This window comes from Rhopalosiphum padi, chromosome 3 (assembly GCF_020882245.1).
Source record: "Rhopalosiphum padi isolate XX-2018 chromosome 3, ASM2088224v1, whole genome shotgun sequence".
In the NCBI taxonomy this organism is placed as follows: Eukaryota; Metazoa; Arthropoda; class Insecta; order Hemiptera; family Aphididae; genus Rhopalosiphum; species Rhopalosiphum padi.
The window spans coordinates 54,080,100-54,094,353 of record NC_083599.1 but is presented as its reverse complement, the minus strand read 5'-3'; the positions used below and the strand labels follow the sequence as shown (position 1 = coordinate 54,094,353).

General features: G+C 25.6%; 1 protein-coding gene across 2 annotated transcripts in view; it reads right to left on the bottom strand.

Moving 5' to 3' along the window:
• Positions 1–14,254, bottom strand: part of LOC132924547 (protein eyes shut) — a 40,935-nt gene that overhangs the window by 20,672 nt on the left and 6,009 nt on the right. For both annotated transcript variants that reach the window (XM_060988923.1, XM_060988922.1), the window contains exons 2-5: positions 5,031–5,376; positions 2,709–2,857; positions 2,090–2,203; positions 755–871 (exon numbers count right to left, since the gene is read on the bottom strand). In XM_060988923.1, coding sequence (XP_060844906.1) covers positions 755–871; positions 2,090–2,203; positions 2,709–2,857; positions 5,031–5,185 — 535 coding nt within the window. In that variant the 5' untranslated portion in view covers positions 5,186–5,376. The remainder of the gene's footprint in view (positions 1–754; positions 872–2,089; positions 2,204–2,708; positions 2,858–5,030; positions 5,377–14,254) is intronic.

The window sequence follows — 14,254 nt, the reverse complement described above, 5'->3', positions numbered from 1 at the left end:
GTGTAATTACGAGGAAAATTTGTATTTCGTATATTATATAGTTATTTATTTGTTTCCGTGTATTATGCCATACATAAATACATTTATAAATGTACTTATAATATACATATCAGATATTAATAAATACAGTGAAACCTCTAAATACCAGATACTTATGTTCACCGATATTTTCCGCTATTTATAGAAAGGGTGGAAAAATAAACAAAATCAAAATATGTATATCAAAAAAATGATACACATATGTATATTTATATTATATTTTGTATGTATGAATATTAAATATACTTATATTAATTAATTATAAAAAATTATATTATTAGTTTAATGAGCTGGTAACCTATATTTTAACAGCCTAATTAAATTATTGAAAGTTTAAAAAATTTTATGAATGAATACAATTTTAATTATTCATTAAGACGCCAACGGTTCGTTAAACGTTTAGTAAAATGCAATCCGACATTCATATAGTTTAGTAAAATATTTGTGTCTATGAAAATTATATGTAAAAAAAAAATAAATGGATTATGTTCCATACCCTACACATCATAATGGTTATATTGAGAGGTACTTATGATGCATACAAACATTTTTGAGGGGAGAACGGAGAAATAGATAAAATTTACAAAAATTATATTGTACTCCTCCATTCATAAAGTCATAACGATCATTAAATTATAATACTACTTCACTAATATAAATAAAAATGTTCATGCAAGTATATAATTGTCAATTGATCGTCATCAATGAGACATACCTGGTGAGCAGTTACACGAAAAAGACACACCAGGACCTTCAATGCATTCGCCACCGTTCTTACATAATATTTCACCTGTTGAATTGCACACAGCCAAGTCGATTTCACAACTTGTCCCTAAAAACGTATACGATTGACAATTTTGATAAAGTAAATTTATTTATAAAAAAAAATAATTAAATATTGTACCTATTATAAGTCAAAATGTATTTTATGTATTTACCGTTTTACATATATAATAAACTTCATAGTTCATTATAATATGTTTAAATAATAATAAGCTAAATTCCTTTATTAGCAGGCATTATTATCTTCATTTTATCACCTAAAATATATTAATATAGATTTGTATGTCGTAGGCCATATGGAAAATTAGTTTTTTTTGTAAAAAGAAGACGGCTCTTTGCAATGGGGTAGCCCGTTTGCGAACTACTTATTATTTTTCCAAACAGCCTGCTTTTTTTAGGCTCATTGCATACAGACTAACAGCAGCTAGGCCTTTTAAGAACTACAATCATTTTATGGTAAAAACCATTTTAATTATTGTTATTATTATTTATATGTGTGTGTGTGTGTGTGTGAGAGAGAGAGAGAGAGAGTGTGTATTTTAGAGTAAAAAAAGCGCCTTTTGGAAATTATCTATAATCATTTTTTCGGAATGTATGATATGGTTTTAATGATGAGTGATGACTGATGACCTATACATTATTTGTTCATTTATTTTTTAATTAATTTCAACGTTTTCTCTTTTATAACCCCCCCCCCCCCCCCCGAAATGTTTCTACATTTTCATTATAGCTATTCTTTTATATATTTTGTTCTTATACTATTTCAATACAATGATCATTTCTATAAACTGTGATAAATATTTTATTCAGTAGGTATAATTATAGACAGTAAACATATTAAAATTCTTATTAATATTTAAATCAACAAAATAAAATACTTGTTATGAATAGGTAATATATTATATTATTATGTGATAAAAATATCTGTTGCATTCCTATACTATATCAGTGTTCAAAATAAATGTAGGTACTACAGGTAAAAAAAACATTAAATTTACTACACTCACATTATAATTCTTGAGTTCATCCAATCACTCCCTATACACAACAAATATCTAGAGAATATGCAATACCAAAAATTACAACAACATAATTATTATACAAATCTATAAATAAATATAAATATGAAATATTTGTGAGAAAATTAACTGTTTACGTGTAATTTTCAATTTCCAACAAATGTTGCAAAGCATAAAAACCAGAGCAATACTTATAAAATTGTATCTATATAAATTAAAACGTGAAATAAATTAAAATATCAACTGACCAGTGTAGCCGGCAGAACATTGACACGTGAATCCATTGGTGAAATCCAAACAAGTTCCGTTATTTTGGCACGGATTTGACAGACATTCGTTAACGTTGAGTTCACAATCGTGTCCTGAGGTATAAACAGATAAATAAATAATATTTAAATATTTAAAGCTTAAAAAATGTAGGACATAGTTCTAATCCCTATCTTGAGAGAGAAGAAATTATATTTATCCTCAAGTCACTGTTCAAACGGTGAAAAAGATAATTGATTGGAAGTTGGAACCAGCCACAAAGTATATAAACATATTGTTGTTAGTGTATGAGTTATGACACTGCTTACTATAATAGCTCATTTCAAAATATGAAATAAATAATATACACAGATGATATTAGAGAATTCAAAACACTTAAAATAAAAATTTAACAATTTTTCTTCGGCATACTCGACCAACCTATGTAATTTAAATCTATGTTCTCTATACATACAATATACATGTCATATGAAACCAAATATAATATTAGTGTATAACTGAATTTTTTTGTATTATAATTTATAATATTACGTACTTACGACATTTACACACTACAAATAATATTAATTATATGACTATGTTATTATTATTATTATTTACCAGTATAGCCTTCAGGACACGAACAATTGTAATCAGCTATTCCATCGAGACAAAGTCCACCATTGAGACAAGGAGAAGACCAACATTCGTCCCAGTTGGTCTGACACCGGACACCTGTATAACCATCAATGCAATAACAAGTGTATGTGCTGTAAAAATTAAAAATGTTATTAAAAATTAGAATGACGCGTTATTGAGTTGTTCGATTGATATTTCGATTTAATATTGAACGTAATATTGATTAAATACGTTATGTGTGAACTTAATTCTAAATTTCTAAAAAGAAAGTTACTAGTTTATACAGGCACGTTTAACAATGCAGAGTATTTCAAACATTTTAAAATTATATTTACTGTGTGTCTGTGTCCACCTAACACGAGATTAAATTTATTATTTTCATATATTATTTATAGGTCAGGAATAACATGTGATATTTTTAGATGAGTAGAATTCCGTATTTATGGAGAAAGAAAGAAGAAACAAAAATAAAATAGTAAAATTTTCTGGAATAATGCAATAAAAATCACAATTATAAATTTACTTATAATTATATAACCTTTACCTTAACTCAAATAATTCAATAAATCAATAAAGATAACTTAAAAATTTTAAATAATAAATTGCTTATGAATTATATGTTTTAGATTCTAAGCAAAGAGAATAGAGATAAATGTATTGGTTAATGGTTTTACATTTAACTATGTACATTTTTTACTTTCGAAGAGGAAAAATAAGAATTTTTTAGTAAGTTACAAAAGAATAGAATAAATAAAAAAAAATGGAAAAAATAAATAGTTATTTACAAAATTTAAATTGTTAAAATACTGTATTTATAATACTACTTATTTATTTACTAAATATTATGCAATTTTCAAAATATTCCGACTGTTTTCACGCAACTTATTAATAAATATTCGAATTTTTCGAATTTTAGATTCTGAAGCATTAAATGATATCTTTTTTTGTGTATGTGTACACGATAAAATAAAGTCAATAAAATGATTCGATTTTCAACTTTGAGGGTGGTTTTAGATAGAAAATTTGGTTTCAGTATAAACTACTTATTAAATTAAAAGAACCTTGTGTTGAATTTTAAAATTTTAGGCATGAAATAAAAAAATTTATTAATCTCTTTCTAGAAAATAATTTATTAGTTTTCTCGATTTCTATGAATTTTGTCAAAATGTTCAACACGCTTATCAAAAAATGTGACTATAGATTTTCAATATTTTTTAATTAAGAAATAAACTACCTATGAGGAGTTTTGTTTTGAATTTTCTACCCAGTAAATCATTTTTAATTGATATATTGATAAAAAAAAACCAAAAAAATTAAAATATTCTCATGCATATAAATAATGAAGCTCAGAATTGTTTTTCGTTTACAATGTATTGAAATTTAACACACCCATACGCCATAATAACTTACTCGACCTGTAGATCGACCACTCGACACCTAAATTTACATCTAACAGTTATCTACCCAATTGGTAACCTACCCACTTACTTTCCTTTTTTAATTTATGTATTTAATATAATAATACTTTAATTTTATATGTATTTATGTATTACAACTTACAAGAAGAACCTATAGGACAATAAACACGTAACACCTTATTTACAATACAGCAGACTCCAAAGTGACTTTTTGGCTTATTTTTATTCTGGAACTAGTGACTAATGGCTTTTGGAGGGAATATAATAGTCATTGATCATTATATTGTAATTAATTAGAACAGCCATCGTTAGTAAATTATCAATATATTTATCGTGGGAACTGGGAATAAGAAAATTTTATCGAAACAGTCGGGTATTACTTTATTAATAATTAATTACTAGGAAGAAACATAATAATATTATAAAAGAATAACATATTATGCTTGATTTACAATATATTATTTTTAAAAGATATTTCTCTTTTCTTTTTAAACACCGAAGATCTTTCATGAGAATATTGTTTTTACTATATAGTATTATCATATTTGTTTTTAACCATATAGTTAAGAATCATAAAGATATTGAGTATTATGTTGTTTTGATACACTATTGTATACTCTCAATGACTGCAAGAAAGTCGAAACCGGTGATTTATTTAAATATCTAAAGACACCTTTTATAACAGTTTACTTAATTTTATACGAGAGGCAATATTATATTGTGTATATTAACCTTTTTATTTGCCAACCTTTTTATAAGGATGGGAGGCATCTAGTATGCCGTATGTACAGACTAGCACTGTGTCCATCATTCCCTAGGATTGGCTCTTTTTGGACCCCTCTCTATCACAACATCTCAACATGGTATTGTATACTTTAATACTTGCCTATTAAGATGGTCAACGCATACGCCGTGCACACAAGGACTGCTGAGGCAAGCGAAACCAGCCCGCGCCGCACCAGGCGCAGATGACAGTAACGACGCGGCCATCGCGAACGCAACGACGATGACCGACACGACTGGCAAACGATTCGGTCGCATTTAGCATTTCCGTACAGGATCAGCCGTGGTGAGAGTGCTGGATACAATTGTACACCAACACTAAGCACTGCAATACTTGTAGACAAAGGATGCCGTTCTCGCCCGTTTTCAGCGAGCACTCACCTATCGACTCATATACAGGTTTTGGTGTCGTATAATGCCGATTGTTTGTATATTAAATCGACTGATGTCTGAAAAAAATCATGATTATTAGGACTGGAATTTTGATATAATGTAATTCATTTATCCCATCCTTTTATAACGTATCATCGTGAACGAAAAATGTTTTGGAGGTTCTGATTTTATTTATAGAGAAAATATATTTATATTGCAATGTTTGACGAATTAAAGAATTAAACTTTCAAATCAAATTAAGCACATTTTTCAAGTGTTTAGAAAAATGTTCAATAATTTATTTTAAATTAAGTTTTTTTCAGGATGGAAATAGTATCGAAAAGGTCACTGGGTCAGGAACTTAGGTTAAGGTTAATTGGTATTTTGGATCCCATACCACCATTTTAAACCTAGTCGTATTCCTAATCACCGATATAAAAATGTATGGGTTAAAACTTTAAAAGTAATACATTATAATACATCATATTTTAATATATTGAAATATCACTGCTTTTTTTAACATTTTACAGAATCATACTAATTATAATTTATATTTCCTATTACTATAATTTTACAGGAAGCACACACAAATAATGTTCGGAAAAATGCATAAGTCAATTCTTAATAATTAATATATAAAAGTATAAAAGTATAAAAGCATTAAAAGTTACATATAAGTAATTAATAGTATTATATAGTTTGCTTATACGGGATAACATTTAAAATCTATATGTCATATAAATCACAAATGTCTAATTAAATAACTAAATATAATAATAAGAAAATTGTCGTAAGCATATTATGTAAGATTAATTTATTAAATTTTATTTCATATAAATATGTACAATTGTATAATACTACAATATATACTGCAAAAGTTAAATTTTAATAAAATTATAAAAATTATTTTTTTCAAATTTTCTATTTGTTTCACAAAATACTTTTACCTACTTATAAGTTTTATAGTTTTATAGTATTGTTTAATTCTCTCTCTCCCTCTCTCTATTATTTTAATAATAATAATATATGAAAACAAAAATATAAGATTAATTATTTCTTATACTCACCAAATTACAAAAACAAACTTTTAAGATACCAAACTTATCGTATAGAAAGGGACATCGGCTCTAGCCATCCTATAATTACGAGGTACCATTTCACATGGATAAAATAAAACAATAAAAGGATAAATACAATAATTATAAGCGGCGTGCAATGTAATTTGTAAAAAAAGTAAAATAATATAAAATGATTGGTAAAATTTGTAAAAATAATATGAATAATACAATAATTTTATTTTATAATTATTAGTGGCATACAATGTAATTTGTCAATGTAAAATAGTATGAATAGTATATTAGAGTATAGTAGGTACTATAGTATGTATTATGTTTTATATTAATGACTAACAAATTTAAAAAAATCTAAATCTGCTAATATTATTATTTTTATATATATTTATAACATTTTCAATTTCGGTTTTGCTTTTATGTATAAGCTATTATTAGTGATATTTTTTGCTTCTTGTACTCTACTCATAGAATTATAAGAACTCGTTTGAATTTCTTTTAGATTTTAGAATATTTGTAAAAATAAAAATATTTGGATGTGCATAACTAAAGTTTTATCGAAAAAGTCTAATAAAATGATTCACACGCATTTGTAGTCCTTTCTGAATCGATCGAATTCATAGCCTACAGAAAGGCGGAAAAGTTAAATTGGATGAAATATATGTGTCAACTAAATAGTCAGAAAATTCAATTAATTTTTCTGATATAGCCATATAGGCTGAATTATTGATATCAGATTTTCAATAATTTACTTCCCCTATTTTACAGATTTGTATATAATAATATGTGGGGGCAATTGGTACATTTACGAAAAGTTATACTAATTAACTTTACTACCTATCTAAAAAAATAATGATCACGAGATGAAAAGCATTTTAACAAAAATCAATTAACGATATTTTAAGCATTGAGGAGCAAACACGTGCGTTGTGCGTATAAATGTATAATACTCGTGCATAGTAAGTACCTTAATAAAATAGTGTACCTATATACCGTTATTTTAATGCCTTAAGTAATAGGTAATATAATTTACAAATCTACATTAAAATGTCTTTTAAAAATGTAACAATAAGAGACCCAAAAAGATTCCATTTAAAAGCTAACGACACAGCACACAATATAAACTACTTTCATTATTTGTATATAGTTCTACCCATTGTTGTTAATCGAACAAACATTACCTCTCCAATGCTTCCTTTTAATTTTTGTAGGATATGGGCATATGACCGCTACGTGATAACTATTTTTAACATTTTAAAAATGTCTGCAGTGAAGAAGCATATTAAAGTGTTATTCTACGGAACACGAAAATTTCGTAAAATAATCACATATAAAAAATTATTTTAGGGTCAAAATTCATTGAAATAATTTTTATTAAAAAAAACAGACAGTTGAATTGAATTTTTAAGTAATTTATACATATTAAGAGTATTAATTAAGTAATAATTATCGAACCTCAAATTACACCAGAAATAAAATCATATAAAAAAATGACGAGTTCTATTTTAGATACTGAGCAAACAAGAAAAGTATAATAAGCTATATGTTTTGTTCGTTTTATATTTTAGATTCTAGGTTGAGTGATGAAATGATATACTGATATGTGTGTTTTTGATAGTGTATTAACCACTTTAAGATGCTCTATTATATTTTACTCAAGTTCAACAAATATACCAATTCTATAATAGAAATTTAATTTAAAAATATTATGTGAACTAAGATATAACGACTAGACTAGTCAACCATAATATTATTGTTATTGACCAAAAAAAACAACATTTGACAGTCATTATCTATTTTCTGTTTTTTCTTGTATAATTATTTTTTTCAAGTCCGGTTATTGTTTATTTTGATGGTAGGAAAAAAGTGCAAATTAGAATATTTTAAATAAAACTTATATAATCACTCTGTATGACATTTTATGACATAAACTTTTATAATTACTCTGTATAATATGTTAGTAGTTAGTTTGGTGTAAAAATCCAAAAATAAAATGATAAAATCTACTATTCACTTAATATTATACATTTATAGACTTATAGTTGGGACTGTTCATAACGAATCTTGCATTCTAATTTAAAGTATTTTGTTGTATCACAAATTTTATTAACATCAGTCTAAAAATAAAATATTAAGTAAAACTTTTATATTAAATCTGTATAAGTAGATCAGAAAGCTAACATTTTTTAAAAATGATATAATATCTATACAATTATATAATTAATATTATTTAAAATTTGATGACAATTTCAAGATTATGATTTCTATATTTGCTAAATTAACAATAACAAAATTAAATGTTAAAAACTGGTGATGCATAAATACTCTAGTTTACCGCTGTTTTTTTATTAGTTTCTCATAAATAATATGTAAATATTGAGAAATGAAAATCTTATTTTTAACTCAACGAATCAACTATACGCATCAAAATATGTTCTAATAAAAATGACGTTCAGTGTAGAAGATCGGAAAAAATCGTGCGAACTATAAATTACGATGATGTACAAAAATAAAATGGTAGGCAAGTGGGTACGGCTCTGGTATACAGCATTAGATATCAATTTTTGTCGTAAACAACGTAAACATTGCATTTATCATATTTTTTGTATTTAATTATTATAATAATATATATTGAATATACTTATTATAGGTACCTAGTTGTTAACATCTGAGACAACACAACCTTACAATAAAACAGTGTGAATAGCCAAATAGGTTTATGATAAAAATAGGTATAATAACTATATGTCTATATCCAATATATAAATCCCTATATAACATAGTATACGCAGCATAAAAATCTATGTATCATAATTCATAAGTTATAAATATTATATCAACTATTTATCATTATCGTGCATGTACAATGTACCATCAAATAAATATTTATTATATCTACTATGGTGATAGTATATAATAAAATATAAATATATAATTTTACGGATACAGTACCAGCTATAGTTTTAGTTTATGTCAATTTACAGATTGTATTTGATGATATATACGTAAAGACTAAAGTCGTAAAGTTATCGTTTTTTACAACCAAAGTGCTTTGGATATCATTACTTATTAATACTTATAATTTATTTTCTAATGACTACATAGAAAAAAAGTATTTCCGGTTTTGGAACTTAGCGTTGGCGTTATAAAGTTCAACAACGTTTTAAAAAATAAGAATTTTTTTTTCGAAAAATATTAAATACAATTTTGGTGCATGACCAAATATAATATAATATAGAGTCGATTATCCGCATTAATTGGGACCGAGAGGGGTGCGGATAATCAAATAAGCATTAAAAATAAATAAATAAAGTTAAAACGTATTTACTTGTATGTATAACTTTACTTATCTATAATAATATGATACATTATAATTTATAGAGTGAACCGTATAGAAGATAATAAAATAATCTCGCATTTCATAATATACAGTGATTCTTTTATCATGGACCACTCATTATTTCAAAAGTATTCATGTTTTTAAAAATATTTTCTTACATTGTTTCAAATTGTTAAAAAATCAACGTTTTTTAAAAAAATTATATTTTTAAATATTTTTTATCCTTAATTTTTTTTTAAAATTTTTTAGTTTTTTGAATGACAACATAGTTTTAATTTCATATTCCAAAGCAAAATATTTTTCTGAGTATTTTGATACATAAAAATCTAATTTAAGGCGAGTAGTTTATGAGTTATACGTATTTAAATTTTAGACAAGCGGAGTAGTGGACATTTTGCGGGATACCCTCCACTACGCGCATCAAAACTTTAAACACTTATATAACTCATATCCTACTCGCCCTAAATTAGATTTTTATGTATCAAAATACTCAGAAAAATATTCTGCTTTGTCCATGATAAAAGAATCACTGTATATTATGAAATGCGAGATTATTTTATTATCTTCTACGGTATAAATATTTTCAAAAACATGAATACTTTTTGAAATAATGAACGGTTCATGATAAAAGAATCATCCTGTATACACGATAAAACGAACATAACGAATGATAAAACTAAATTAAATTAAACAAAAAATAAATTTGTATAAAAATTCCTATGGTACGGATAATCGACGCTCTACTGTTTATTATGGTGAAACTTTCATATTACAGTCTTATAGGCAAAAAGCATTGTATTATAAAAAAATTAAATGAAAATTCGTTGTATGGAATTTTCATTATACATAATACAAATATAGAACTAAGTAAAAACCGAAGTTAAAAGTTTAAGTTAATATTTTACTTTGTAATTACTGCTTGTAAACTTGTAATTGTTGTATAATAAGTAATAACTATTATCTATTAATAAATTTAGAACTGAGGGTCATATAAAATGAGAAAATACTGTTGGTCTCTACTCTCTAGAGCCTTGTGAGTGTTTAGTTTATAACTTAATGGACCAGGGTCATAAATGAAATACTAAAAAATGTAAATACACACTGATTATATTATTAGTTAATAGTTATTGTTACAAATAATATATTATACCTAATATATCAAGTACCATCAGGCTTGTATAGATATTATAACAACAAAGAAAGTTTATGTTAATTTAGTTGCCTGGTATTATTAATTTTTTTAAATAATATGTCACACTAAATAAAAATAATAAATTATATTATTAAATGAATAAATTATAAATACCATAATAAGTAAATAGTAATATAGGTAAGTCCCCATCTAGCATTTATTTCCATAAAACGTCATGAATAACTTTTGACGTCATACATTAACGTAAAAATTGAGCTTATAATTTGCAATAATTTATTTATACATAATATTACCTAACTAATATTAGGTATAAATGGTATAATATTGATTTGAGTAAAAATGAACACAATTTTTTATTTTTGTTCCAAAACATATTTATTTTATACGCATTGTTATATTTATAGAAATTCATTATGTTTCATAGAAAATTATTGTTAAAATTGTATTATTTATTTTTATCGTGACACCATTATTTCCAAAATAAACCGAAAGAAGTGCTCGTAAAGTTACATAATTTTATATTTATTTTTTTTTTCATATTACCTTTTTATTCCCTGAAATAAAAATAAAGTTAAATATTTTTTGATTTAGGTATTAATAGAAAAAAGTGGATAGTGGGTCAAAAAACTTCACTGCAAGTACGCAACAATAATATAACACAATAATTAATATTATATTTCCTCGTTAATTCATTGAATTGCTGTTCGAAATAACTGATTCAACTACTAAAATAATTCAAGTCTATCAGTGTATGCATCCGATTCGAAACAATAATAATGTTACATACTCGAGAAATATAATAACCTATTTGGTAATGCACATGAACCACATAATTGGGCAATCGAGAAAATTACGAATAGAAAAAAATCAACAGACCAACACTTCTATATATTATACTTCTTATTTAGTACTTACCATATCGCCATATTGGTATAATAGTACACCTTATAAAATATACTTTATGTAGGTACCTATGTAATTTGACATATTATATACATAATTCAACCTATATAAATATACAATATATTTTGTTTAGGAATATAATTAAACATAAATAACGATAAGTAAAATCCAGCAATCGAGTCTGCGTGTGTGTGTGTATGTATTAAGAAAATCGGAGTTAAGAGCAAAATAATATAACGTCGGTAGTCGGTACCAGGGACGAGTATTTTCATATGCCTATACACAAACTGCGAACAGACACGCCACCGCCCCGAGACTCACGCGACATTCCGTTACTTATAATATAAATACATAATAATATCGCACTTTGAACTGAGTAAAAAAGTGAAAACACGATAAAAATACATACACACATAATAGACGTATAAAATATACCAAGGTATATTTCAAAAGATATTATATTTTTATTAAATTATTTTTTATTATAAAATATTGAAAAATATGTTACACATATATAAACTTCATATTAATTTTTTGTGTCAATGCTATCTTACCATTACTGTAACATAGTATAAACAGACAAAAATAACATATGATTGTAAAATCACATATTCATCATAAAAATCAAAAATATCTAATTAATTATAAAATATTAAATAATTTTCAACCTATTTTTTTTATATTCATTTGCATTCACGAAAGTATTCACGAAGAAATATTCCGTTTTTAGGGAAACTATAGCCAGGCTCTGATTTATGCAAGTGCAGATGGAGCACTTGCACTTGGCCCCCAATTTCTGGGGGCCCCCGGGCTCTGTAAGTTGTAGAAAATTATTATTTTTTTAATTAATTCCACAAAAATGTATTTTCTAAAATGTAATACCAACTATCAATGTTCAGACTTTAGTTTATTCTTATCATTAAATTATCAGTTGAATTTTGGTTATTTTTGTCATTTCATATCCCAGTGCTAATAAGTTACCATCACAAAATAAATATTAAAATAATAATAATAGAAAATTGTTTGAAAATCAGAAATATTTGATACCTAATAACTAATTTAAACTCTTTTATGATAAAATGTAAATAGAAATTGGCAATTTTTTATTTAATTTTAATTATACAGAATAAATTGTTAAATTAATAAGTTATTTTCCATTTTTATAATTTTACGGAAGACTAAAATTAATTAATTTAAATTTAAATTTATATAATAAAATCCTTAAGTATTTTTAATATTTTAATAGTGTATAATTTTGTTATGTTATTTAATTATTATTGTCTTTTCATTGTCCTTAATTTACTAGACCAAGTAACTAAATTGAGTAACTAAATTGTATTTATAGTACATGAAATAATGTACAAATATTTTATGAGTTTTGAGATAGGTATTTTGGTATTTAACACTTTTAACATATAAATATTTTTTTTTATTATTAAAATTTCCCTCTCTATGTAGAATTTTTCTAGAACATTTTTTTGACTTGAAGGCCCCCCAAAAAATTGTGCACTTGGCCCTAATTTTATTAAATCAGGCCCTGACTATAGAAATTTGGAAACCACTTCAACCACTGCCCAAATGCATACATCACGATTCACGGGCGACAGGCTAATGGTTGAAGAAGTTGAAGAATTTACCATATTATCTGTTGTAATAATTGTATGCCTTTGCGGTGTATATAATAAGTAATAACACATGAATAATATATATGTTTATGGTATATTGCCTAATATGAATGAATATGTGGCGTAGTGCCAACAAAGGTATTATGAATTATTGGTGTATACTGTATATAATATAATGAACGAGTATACCTGTTGGTGAAAATATCAGCAGGAAACATCGAGAAGGCAATTTTTGTATTATAATTCTATATAAAAGTATAAAAAGGGACATTTTGTTTATCTCAACATCCGTGAGCAATAAAGTTGTAAAAAAATGCATTAGTGTAGTCATTACGGCTGATGTTCATTATTGAAATAATATTGCATTGGAAATAGTTGTCGTATTCATTCGAGTAAATAAATAAAAACAAGCTTAATTGAATGCCAGGCCGTCGGGGCATTGTTATTTGTTTACTCTCTCTGACCCACAGCGCAGCATTGTAAATTTTCGTTCAGGTATACTTAATTACCATTTTCCTATATAACTTTAATATCAGAGTGAATTGTACCATAAAAATAAAAATTGAAGTAAAAAAAATAAAAGTAAAAACATTATCGGGTTATCTGCTTTTGTGCGTCGCCTGTTCTACGATATCTATTTACAATTATCTCCGATATTTGAATACTTTTAAACTGCAATATTTTACATCATACGATATGATTCATACCTACAACTCAAAAAAAATATTAAATATATCAAAAATATCGGAAATTCGGAATATTATAGAAAACCCATGTACGTTAGTAAAACAGAGACAACACATGCAGGTATGGCATCCTCTTAAATTATTAGTTAGGTACTATATAGTACATAAGTACGTATAA